General features: G+C 54.7%; 1 protein-coding gene across 1 annotated transcript in view; it reads left to right on the forward strand.

The window, feature by feature from the left end:
- The window catches only part of SZT2 (SZT2 subunit of KICSTOR complex), a 59,096-nt gene that overhangs the window by 31,889 nt on the left and 15,764 nt on the right, over positions 1-11,443 (forward strand). The window contains exons 36-54 of the mRNA XM_069862915.1: positions 511-696; positions 766-1,095; positions 1,235-1,424; positions 1,834-1,908; positions 2,085-2,223; positions 2,668-2,785; positions 3,020-3,149; positions 3,261-3,413; positions 3,527-3,629; positions 4,000-4,117; positions 4,344-4,455; positions 4,897-5,015; positions 5,099-5,263; positions 5,867-5,951; positions 9,007-9,195; positions 9,701-9,898; positions 10,226-10,395; positions 10,579-10,745; positions 11,164-11,261. Of these exons, the coding sequence (XP_069719016.1) occupies positions 511-696; positions 766-1,095; positions 1,235-1,424; positions 1,834-1,908; positions 2,085-2,223; positions 2,668-2,785; positions 3,020-3,149; positions 3,261-3,413; positions 3,527-3,629; positions 4,000-4,117; positions 4,344-4,455; positions 4,897-5,015; positions 5,099-5,263; positions 5,867-5,951; positions 9,007-9,195; positions 9,701-9,898; positions 10,226-10,395; positions 10,579-10,745; positions 11,164-11,261 (2,845 nt within the window). The remainder of the gene's footprint in view (positions 1-510; positions 697-765; positions 1,096-1,234; positions 1,425-1,833; positions 1,909-2,084; positions 2,224-2,667; positions 2,786-3,019; positions 3,150-3,260; positions 3,414-3,526; positions 3,630-3,999; positions 4,118-4,343; positions 4,456-4,896; positions 5,016-5,098; positions 5,264-5,866; positions 5,952-9,006; positions 9,196-9,700; positions 9,899-10,225; positions 10,396-10,578; positions 10,746-11,163; positions 11,262-11,443) is intronic.

An 11,443-nucleotide genomic window follows, 5' to 3' on the forward strand; every position in this document is an offset into this window, starting at 1 on the left:
GTGGTGACACCCTGGCCCAGGTTGCCCAGAGAAGCTGTGGCTGCCCCATCCCTGGAGGTGTTCAAGGCGAGGCTGGATGGGGCCTTGGGCAGCGTGATCCAGTGGGAGGTGTCCCTGCCCGTGGCTGGGGGGCTGGAACAGGATGATCTTTAAGGTCCCTTTCAGCTCAAACCATTCTATGATTCTATGTTGTTTCACAGTTCCTAGTCTGCTCCAAGCTGCAGACTCTGTGAACTGAAGTGATTTTCAGGCCTTGTTGGTATCACACAGGGCCTTGGCCTTGTGCTTCCCGAAAGTGTGGGATTACCCTGACAGAATTCTTACTGCAGTTGGGGTGGGACAGACAGACCTCTTTTCCAAAGATTTTTACTTAGGTACATTCAGAAGGAAGTGAGGTGATATCGGTGATGAGAGGGGCTGTGCTTATCCTGTTGGGACTTGGATCAGGATTGGGGCAGTTGTGCAAATGCTGGTCACCTAGATCTTGCTCTTTGTCCTTGCTCTGCTCAGATTCGCTGGCTTCTGGATGATGAGATTGTCTCTGCACTGCGCCACTCACAGGTCATCAGCACCTCCATCCTGCACCGAGTGGCCACCCACATCTATAACTCCAAGGGGCGGCCCAGCTGCCACAGCGAGGTGGTGCTGCTCCAGTTTGTCTTTGGACCCGAGCACTCTCTGGAAAAGTTCAAAGAGGTAAAGAGGAAGCCCCAAGGCAGGGCATACTCTTAGCTAGCAGGGTGCCAATTCTTCCCTGTGTTGCAGGAGTTCAGAAGAATGGTTTTGCCAGGCTACATGCTCAATGCAGAAGGCAGTGACTACCACTACATTTCCATCAGCCGCCTGCACTCCAGGCGGGCAGCTCCAAACCCTTCGGGGACACCCTGCTTGCAGCAGCCAGCTGGAGGGGGAACCAGGACGGCCCTGGGCCAGGAGGGGAGCAGTGAAGCAGAGGCAGAGGGCTCTGAGCTACACCAGACAAGCTGTGTCCTCCCAGAAGAAGCCCAGAGTCTCTGGGAGTGGCCAGAGAGTGAGACACGTGTTGTGCCAGACACAGAACACCCCATACGTGGAGGCAGCCATGCACAGGATGAGGTAAGAGAATACGATGATGGTCTGTTGTTGGGAAGGTGTGGAACACTGGGTATGGAAGGTAGAAGGGTGCAGGAGTGTGATCGGCCTTCCTTCAATGCCTATTCTTCTGGACATTTTTGCAACCTTGGCTTGTGCGCAGGTCCCAGGAGAAACACTGAGCCTTGAGCAGAGCAGAGCACCTGGCCATGACTCTCTGGAGGAGGCAACTCTAGAGACATCCATACAGTCACTGCCATCCTCATCTTCTGAAAAGGGCAACAGCGAGAAATCACCATTGGTGACACCATCTGCAGCAAGCCTGGCTGACTCTGTAACACAGGGCAGGGAAGGTAGGAGCTGTGAATGTGGGCAGGGTGTGCCTGAGCCTCAGAAGCATTTAGAGGAAGGGCCCTGTTTTGGCTGTAGCATATGAAATGTGACTGCTACTCCTGTTCCAGTCCCTGAACTCCAGAATCAGCAGTGATGCACTGTTGGTCTCTTCTTGCCATGGTGCTGGAAAGTCGCTGCTTAACAGTACCTGGGGTACTGGGCTGTGCTGCCACATCAGTATCCCTGATGATGATGTGAAGTTCCAGATGACTCCAGAAATGGCTGTGAAAGCCCCATTCCCCAGCACGGCCTCCCCGTGGCCCGCGCTGCCTGGCTGTCCTGTGGGGTAATGTTTCTCCAGCAGATGGGTCATGTGAAGGAACTTAGCAAGCGCTCTCTCGCGTCACCAAATCCCTCTTCTCTTGGCAGGCTCCAGCAAGCAGCGTCCCAGCCGCGTGCAGAGCCTTGTGTCGAGCCAGGGCAGCATGGACTCTGACCACCTGGGTGAGCCTGCGAAGGCAGGGGTGACAGCTGGCAGGGACGTGATGGTGTGGGGACATAGGGCTGGGGTGAGCCCAGAGGACGGGGCTGGTGAATGGCTCTCACCCAGAGCCTGCTATTCCCCAGGCAGGAGGCTGGCTTGTCAGGCAGCCTGGGACTGAAGCAAGGATACGTTGCAGGTTACGATGGAGGAAGCAGTGACTCGGAGTATGAGGAGGCGCTAATAAGTGACCAGGAACCCAGGTGTCCCCTCATGCCAGATTTCTGGCTCATCATAAAAATCCAGCAGGACCGAGTGGAGGTCTACTACCACACACGGTAAGGAGGGTCCTGCTGTCTGGCCATGGCTTCTCTGTACCGGGACCTTATTGACATTATTTTATCATAGAATGGTTTGGGTTGAAGGGACCTTAAAGGTCATCCAGTTCCACCCTCGCTGCCATGGGCAGGGACACCTCCCACTGGACCAGGCTGCTCCAAGCCCCATCCAACCTGGCCTTGAACACCTCCAGGATGGGGCATCCATGACTTCCCTGGGCAACCAGGGCCAGGGCTTCACCACCCTCATCTGAAAAATTTCTTCCTAATGTCTAATTTAAATCTCCTTCCTGCCCCATGTTGGTGGAGAGCTGCAGGATTAGGCTGGTGCTCCCTAAAGGGGAAAGCAGCCACCATTCCGTGCTGTGTTCCTGCTCCCAGCCCACGGGGACAGGCACTGTCCAGGTGCCCTGCTGACCTTCTCTCCTCTTCCCCCTAAAGCAGCCTGAGTGTGGAGAAAGCAGTGTCAGCAGAGGCAGAAGAGGAGCAGCCAGGAGAGTGTCAGAGCCTCAACCAGGTGGTGGTGAAGAAGATCAGTGAGATCTGCAGGGTTGTCAACCAGGTAACAAATCTGCAGAGGGCAGTGGCAGAGCTGCAAGTTGAGAGATGGCTTAGATGATGAGGGACCTCTGGAGGCTGTTTGGTCTGGGCCCAGCTCAGGGAAGGGCCCGGAGAGCCAGTTCAGCTGGTGGAGTCTCAGCTTGGGAGTCAAAGGAAAATGGACTCAGTCCAGCCCTAAGTCCTTCTCCGTGGCATCTTCTTTGGAAGCAACAGAACCTTTCCTCCTCCTTTACAGCGCCTGCTGCTTCAGGACCTGCATGACAGCCACATATGCAACTCATTACTGGTGGCAGAAAGTGAGGAGGACATCTGGAAGAGTGAAACGCCCTATACTTCATACAGACAGCGTGTCGTGCCAACAGACGGTATGGCTATGTCCTTGGCTATGTCTCAGCAGTGGTGCCACTGCCCTTGGGTGACTAAAAAGATGGTGACTTCCATTCTGTGTTGCCAACTATGTTTTGTGTTCTTTGTAGATTACTCTGTAGAGGAGAGCTACCAGCCTCGGGACTACCTGGCTGCCACCATGCAGTTCATGCCAGGCCACTTTGCTTGTGATGTTGTGTGGAGCACGCTTATCCATGTGCATTCGCGCCTCAAGATGGGCCCCAACATGGGAGTCTCACGAGGTGTGTACAGCCCAGGTTTCCCCTCGTTTTGCGTGTCGAGAGTCTGGCTTCTGGCTGGATTGGCGCACCAGAGGAGGGGGTGTGGGATAGCTAACATCCCACGTTGCCTGCAGCTATCCAGGCGCTTCGCTCCGTGCTCAACGCCTTCTCTGTGGTGAACAGGAAGAATATGTTTGTCTACCAGGAACGCGCCACTAAATCTGTTTTCTACCTCCGGTAAGAAGCCAGCGTGACTTGTTGGCCTGACCCTGCCCTGCGACATGTGTTCCACCAGACTGAGAGCTCCCTGGGGCAGAAAGTGTCTGCCCAGCCTCAGGGACCCTGCTGTGCCCCAAACAGCAAATTTCTGATTGCTCATGACTCAGTTGTATCACACCAGGCCCCTCCTGCACTCCTTGCTCTAAGCCTTTACATGGGAGGGAAAAGGATGATTTTTTTGAGGGAGCAGGAGAGCAATTTTTCCACTATTGTAAGGAATAATCCCCAGAAAGTGCCTAGGGGAGAGGAAGGAAGACGTGGATCTTCTGTGGAGGTGTGGTGCTGTCGTCATTGGGAATGGGGGCTGACGTCTTTCTCCTCTATTCAGGCTGTCTGAAACTACCTACAGTGGGAAGGTGTGGGAAGCAGAGAGCGGCCTGAGTCCAGCCACTCGCTCGCTGGCCCTGACACGCAGCCAGGAGCCCATTTATTCTGAGGATTTAGTGGTGAGTGCAACTCTGTGGGAGTGGACATTGGTGGTCTTGGTTACAGGAATGAAGGGAATTTGGTAGTTCAGCAACCTGGACTTTACATAGCAAAAAACTTATATTGTAGATGTGTGGGGTGGGGCAGCAGTGGGTGGGTTCTGTCTGGCCATGCTGACAGCCTGAGACAATGATGGATCTAGAATTCACATGGAAACTTTCCACGTGGCTGTTTTTGCTTCTCCAGGGTTCTCGTTCCTCTCTGGATGCAGCCTCATGCCGTAGTGTGGACTCTACCCGCCCTGTGGGACAAGTAGACAGGCACATCCAGCTGATGGTCCATGGCATTGCCCCAGCAGGTAGGTGTTACAGCACCTGGCAGCAGGTGGACTGTACTGGTGCAGGGCAGAGGAATAGAGCTCTAGTCCCTGCCCGCTTTGCTTGAAGAGCAGAAAAGGTATCTCCCTCATGAGCAAACTGCTTTTCTTTAGCCCAGAGCTGCTCTCCGCTCTGTCTGGATGTGAATGTGAGGAAAGGATCCATGACCAATAACGAAATCCCCTGCTGACTGGGTGGCTTATGCGAGCTTTCCCCGTGCAGGAGTGCATTTGTCTTTTGCCTGTCTTTTGTGATCATGAATGGGTAGAAAAAAAATGCTTGATGAAACTGATGGTTGGGAAAGACATGTGCCCTGTGGGAAGTGACTACGAGGGTCATCCTGAACAGGCATGGAGGGGAAGCTGTGATCATTTGTGCTGAATGGGGTGCAAAAGCTGCTTGTTCTTCTGCTTACTTGTCAGGGCCTGAGATCACAGATGAGCTGGTGAAAGTGTTGCGCAGACGCCTGGATGAGGCCACCCTGGACATCATCACTGTGATGCTGGTGCGGAACTGCAAGCTGACCCCAGCAGATGTGGAGGTACCTCACTGGATATCTGCTCTGCTCAGATCCCTGGGGCATCCTGGTGGTCTCAGCAGAGTTATAAAGCCTTCTCTTTGCAGTTTATCCAGCCTCCTGGGACACCACCCACTGAGGTCCTGCAGTTCACGCTGCCACCCTCAGCCATGCCTTGGCTGCACGCGGTGGCCTATTACCTGCGCCAGAACCTGCTCATCTTCCTGCACACCCCGAAGTACACGGACAGCAACGTGGAGCACCACTTCAAGGTGAGGAGAGCTGTGAGTTGGGGCAGCAGTCTGACCAGCTGATACCTTCTGCTGGGGTTGGGGCAGCTCAGTCATTATGTCTCCAGCTCTGTCATGTGTTGTCAGAGAGGAACAGATGCTGAATTCTGAAGCCTGGATGGGTTTCACAGGACAGTGAGCAGTCCCTGTGTGGCTTGGTATAAACTTGGACAGGCCTTGCTTTGATGCAAACAGTCACTTGCTGTGCAAAAAGCTGCAGCCATGAAGCTCATGCCCACAGTCTTTGCCCAGGAGCATTGGAGAAGACCTCCTTCAAAGCTGAGCTTGGCTCCTTGCATGGGTCCTGCAGATCTAAGAAACTGAAACATCAGGGTGAAGAAAAGTTTGGGAGCAGCTACCCAACCCCTCAGCATGGCTGTAGCAAGGATAGAAAGCAAGGCCAAATGTGTAGTGCCTGCATAGAGCTGTAGGAGGGTCCTTCTGCTCAACAGTGGCCAAGGCTGTGCTGACAAGTGTTTTAAGTAGGTCTGGATCTGGAGATGAGCTTTGCACACATGTGGGAGACTGTTTCTGGTTACAACAAGTTCTCTAGTCTCTGTCACCATTCTTCCTTGCTCTCCTTAGCACTACTTCAACCAGAGCGGGAGCATCCCGGACCAGGATCTCTATCTGTACAACAAGCCAGGCGGCCAAGGCACTGGTGGCAAAGGTACCATGCTCAACTCATTTCTGAAACAGGGTATGAGGCTGTGTGTTGGAGAGCTGCTTCTCATGTTGTAGACCTCCGAATGACTGAGGAGGGCCAATGTAAGGACACCATGTTCGTCCCATGGCTTGGGAGGTGGGCAGGGTGTGTACCTGGGGGACTGCACGCCCTTGCGTGTGTGGTGGAGTGAGCCAAGGCGACCCACAGAGCAATTTGCTCAGGGTGCAGTAGCTGTGGGGACAGGACGCAGCGAGACCTTCGTAAGTGTGGGCCACTGAGGCTCAGTGGGGCTGGAGCAGGAAGCAGGGACAGTTGTGGCTGTAGCTTTGCCATGAAGGAGTAGCTGAGTGATGTGTGTAACTGAGCACAGGCTGTAGGGACAATATCCTTGCTCTTGTCTCTGGACTGCTGGAGGAGGGATTGGATAGGGCCTATCCTGCTGTCGTGTCACGTTTTGTCCAGGCCATGTGGTCTGTCACCTGGCCATCCTGTGTCTTGTGCCTCTCGTGCACCGTCTGTTCTTCTGTTATGTAGGTACCATGTTGGACCTTGTGCAGCACCTCTTTCCACTCTCCCACTTCCAAGGTAGCACCTGTGGCTCCCAAGTATTACTCCGGTTCCCTTTCCCATGCAGCTTCTTGGCCCCTCTGGTCCTTGCTGTTCTTGTTTTCCTCATGTTGTGGCTTCAGCTCTGACCCCTCTGTGTGTTTGTGTGTGTGTCCATTCAGCTGAGCCTCCTCTTTCTTGCTGGCTGGATGAGCAAACAGAACCTGCTGCCCTGGGGGCAGCTCTGCAGTCCCTGGCTGCTGAGGGTCCGTGTGCTGCTTTGTTAGCTTGCAAGCAGCGAACTCCAAAAATCCTTCACCCTTTTTTCCCTACAGGTCCAAATAGGCATCTCCTCCCTGAGGAAGATGGGTCGTGATGTTTCAGCTGTGGTTTCATGCTCTCTGGTGGCTGTGTCCTGGAGTGGGGGCACCACTAGATATGTACTTTGTACTCAGTGAGCCTGAGGGGGCTTGGAATCCCTCACCAACAGGAAGAAAGCACTCCCTGCCACCCCACCTTTCCTTGGGGTGCAATGAGTGTGCAGCCAGACTCTGGCACACCCCAGTTTGCTAACTTACCTCTTCCCATAGCCCCAGAGCTCAGGTCTCGAGTTTCTTACCTGTGATTGAATGGTTGCATTTCAGCTTCTCTCTGCTCCTGTAGAAGACTGGAAGCCTTGTTCCCTGTGGTGAGGAGGCCAGTCCTTCTGCTGATGGGGCTGGAGCACGTGTCCCAGCACCAGGATGATGTGGGATGCTGTGCTTGGTTGTTTTCACGTCCTCACCTGAGACGGGCTGAAGCAGAGCAGAGCTACAGGAATGGATATGATAGGGAAACCTGCCAGAGAGGGGGAGGCTGAAGGGGCTCAGTGTGGGAGTTTATCTGGAAGAAGTGGAGAATAACTGCATCTTAGTCTGCAGTTACCCACATGAGCATCCAGTCATTCTGGTGGGTGCAGGGCTGGCTGTCAAGCCAAACAGATGAGGAATTTGTGCCATTTACTGTTTAAAGAGAGAATGTCTGCTTGGGAGAGCTTGTACTCACTGTTACATGAGCAAGTTTGCTGGTTTGGGTGAAGTCCTGGTCCCTTCTACCTTTAATATTGAGGAAATTATGAACTTGTCTGTTGTTTGCTGGATAAAAAGTTGTTCCTGTGCCTGTCTGGGGAAGGGACGCCTTGGGGCCTGCTGCAGGGCACCTCTGAGACAAGGCAGCTCCTGTACTTTTCTTCAAGAGGAGAAGTGCCCATAGATGTAGAATTTCCTTTCCTCAGTGCGAGTGCAAGGGAGCTGCTGTCTTGACTTGAATGCCCACCTGTCCTCCTTGGGAGCAGCTCTCTTCATCTCAGTGTTCTCTCCCTTGCATCTGGGTTGTCTTGGAGGAAAGAAAGTATAAGCTCTGCAGTGACATTAGGAATGGTGGAGACCAGGGGTTTTTGCTGCTGATTAGACCTGGACACAGTCTACTAGGGGTGGATTTGTCTCAGCCTGGGGAGGGCACCCATCCTCCACCCGGATCCAGTTGGGTGCAGTTTGGTTGCTCTGTGGAGCCTGGTGTCGCTCCCATCCTTGCTGGGATGGAGAAGGAAAGAGTATGAGCTCAGCAGTGTTGTGGGGCTGTGGTGGCTTCTGTCTGGACACCTCATTCTTTGGCAATGTTGGAACAGCTTTGCCATCCAGTCACCCGAGTGCTGGTTTAGTTGGGCAAAGGGCTTTGAAAGGGGTGGGAGCATCTGGGGTTACAGCACAGGCATTGGACCTCAGGGCTGCCTCCCTGCTGGGCCATGGGAGTGAGCTCCTGTTTCTGCTCTGGTTTGTCACAGGCCTGGGACATGCAGCACGTGGGCGGTGGAGCGAGCACCACGCTGCTGCTCTGGGTCTCTGAGCTGTCCTGTTGTGCGTGTGTACTGCTCAGCATAGGGAGGCTGCAGTTCCAGGCTAACGCTACGTCTGCTCTGTCTCCAGCCTTGCTGGAAGGAGAGTGTGGAGAAGGTCTCTGGATCAGATCTTGTACGGCGGGGAGGGGGCTGTAATCTGCAACAACCACCTTCTGCAGGGACTCGAGGTCCATCATAGCCTCTAAGAGCTGCTGGAGAGTATATAGTCTCTGTGTTCTGTCCCTTAGAAGGACGAGGATGGTGAGCTCCATCTTGGATCTCTGCATAAAGACCCTCTTGGGGCAAATGGAGATGCTTTCCCTTTGGATTTTGGGGCTGGACAACGCAGGGAGCTCCTGCAGGACACGTCAAAAGCTGCTGTGATGTTGCAGGACAGAGATTCTTGGCTGATGGGGACACATTGTGCCAAACACCATGCTGCTTACCCTGGCTCCCCACGGGCACAGCTGGCCTCTGCTCCCCTGGCTGCGTCCCCTCCTGTGGGCCCCGCCTGCCACGTGGCGCTGTGCAACCCGAGTGGTGACGTGATGGTCCCAGGCGTGGGGTGTTGGCAGGGCTTGTCGAGGTGTACCCAGTGCTGGGCTGACAGACGCTGTCTCCGGCTCTCTCCTGCAGGAATCGCATGCATTGCGCTGACGTTCGTGGATGAGCACGGCAACCCCACCTCACTGCCCCACGGAGAGAGGCCTGACCCTCTGAAGCTGCCTTCCTCCTCGCCCGTCGTGGGGCTGCTGCGGGATGCCGACTTTGAAAGCCTCACTGCAGTCAGCAGGCACGAGCCAGGGGCCGGCACCCTGCATTCAGGTGGGGAGAGAAACAGGCCACGAGCTCCCAGTTCCCTGCTGCCTCCTGCAAGGCTGGTCAACACGGGGGTGCAGAGCATTGCAGGACTCCTCTTTCCCATGAAAAGGGCCACGAAGATGATCTGAGAGAGTTGGGGTTGCTCAACCTGGAGAAGAGGAGGCTAAGGGGAGACCTTAGAGCAGCTTCAAGTACTGAAAGGGGCTCCAGGAAGCTGGGGACAGACCTTTTAGTGAGGTCTGTTGTGACAGGACAAGGAATAATGGTTTTAAACTAAGAGAGGGAGATTTAATTTGGATATAAAATGAAATTTTTGACAATGAGGGTGATGAAACGCTGGAAGAGTTTGCCCAGGGAGGCAGTGGAGGTCCCATCCCTGGAAATAATCAAGGTGAGGTTGGATGGGGCTCTGCACAACTGGATGGAGTTAAAGCTGTCCCTGCTTCTGCAGGACTGGATGACCTGTAAAGGTCCCTTCCAACTCAAACCGTTTTGTGATTCCCCACAGAGCCCTGTGTGCTGGTACGCCTGGATATCTGGGAGAAGGGCAACATCAGCCTGCTGCAGCTGTCGGAGAAGCTGCGTGGGGCCCTGCGCCACGCGCTCTGTGATGCTGTCATGGAGTTCCTTGTGCTGCCGGCCCCACTCTGCGTGGAATCTTCCTGCCCCCTGAGCACCGTGGACCTGGAGGAGCTGAACTCTGCGGGTGAGTGCCCAGCTGGGACAGAGCGAGAGCCTGGCCTGTGGGAGCTTGGCTGTGCTGGGAGAACTGGGGCTGAGGGGGCTGGGAGGGAGGAAGCTGCTTTCCTCTCCACAAGCTGTAATGTGATTTCTCAAGGAAGAAGCATTATAGAAATTAGGATTGGAAGAGATATTTAAAGGTCTGTCTGCTCCCCAAAACTGAATCTACTTTGGTGGATGTTGCTGAGGGCGCTCGCCCTTCTCTCCAGCAAAACCACGGTGGGGTACATGGGGGCACCAGCAGTGTCACAGTGGGAAGCTCTGGAGAGTCTGATCTGCTCTGTCTCCACAGGAGGCCTAAGAAGGACCATGTCAGAAACCAAAGGCTTGGCTCTGACCACTGGTGGGGCTGCCAGGAGCTGTCCTCCGCCTTTGCACTTCACCTCTGCCCCTTCGCCCAGCTCTGGGGAGCCAGTGACACCTACAAGCAAGCTGGGACGCCGCAGCTTCTGGGACATGCTGGTAATGTTGCTGAGGGATCAGTGGGGAGCAGGGCTTTGTAAGCCCTGATGGTGTGTCAGGCCAGGAGGAACGGAGAGGAGGGATTTGGCCGGGGTTGGGAGGCTGGGCTGATGGCAAGAACTTTGAGATCAGGGCGGTAGCTGGGCTGTTGTGCACAGCCTTAACTCGCCCCCTTCTCCCTAGAGCAAGACAGAGTCCTCGGAGCTGGGTAGCCCCAAGACTACTGACGATATTGTGCTGGAGAGGCCGGAAGAGGCTCGCACGAGGCGGAGGCACAAGACTGAGAGCGTCAAGCAGCATCTGAGCCAGGATCGGGCCACGGCAACAGCTGAGCTGGAACAGGCACAGAGGCAAGCACAGCCTGCAGGCCAGGCACTGGGGTGTTGTCCCCCTCTGTCTGCTGTACAATGCTCCACTGCCTGACATCCTGCTGGCTCTATCTGCATCATAACCCAAGGGACCACATCCCCTTTCCTTGCAGTTTCTCCCTTACGCAGCTGGTTAAGGGAGCTGCCTTCCACACACAGAGCCTTGGTCCTTATCGAAGTGCTACTGGGAGCACTCGTGCTTCTCCCTGCCAGAGATGCAACACTTGGCACCCCTGCAGCTACTGACCCAGAAGGACCAAGCTCAAGGGCTGTAACAGCCTCAAAAAGGGGCTCCCAGGCTCTGCTCTGACGCTGGGTGGAGAGAGACCATTGCATCTTTGTTCTTCCATTGCTGTTGAGTTCAATCTGTTATAACTGTCGTTCCCTTTCCACTTCCCAGGCGCCAAGCCTGCCAGTTGGAAGAAGGGGACATAGGTAACATGCACCCAGTCTTCAGTCAAACCTGCCAGCAGTGGATGGCATTCATGAACCAGCTGGGTATGTATCTTGGGTCCCAGCTCCTCCACATGCACTGAGGATGGGCCTTTCTCCCTGGAGCTCTGAGGATGAGTCCTTTTGGGGCACCAAACCGTCCATCTTCATCCCTTGTTGATCTCTGCCTAGTTATGCACCCTGTCTCTTTCCTGACCTCACCAGGGTCCCACTGGTCTCAAGGCCAA

The sequence above is a fragment of the Phaenicophaeus curvirostris genome, chromosome 8 (genome assembly GCF_032191515.1).
Source record: "Phaenicophaeus curvirostris isolate KB17595 chromosome 8, BPBGC_Pcur_1.0, whole genome shotgun sequence".
Classification (NCBI taxonomy): Eukaryota; Metazoa; Chordata; class Aves; order Cuculiformes; family Cuculidae; genus Phaenicophaeus; species Phaenicophaeus curvirostris.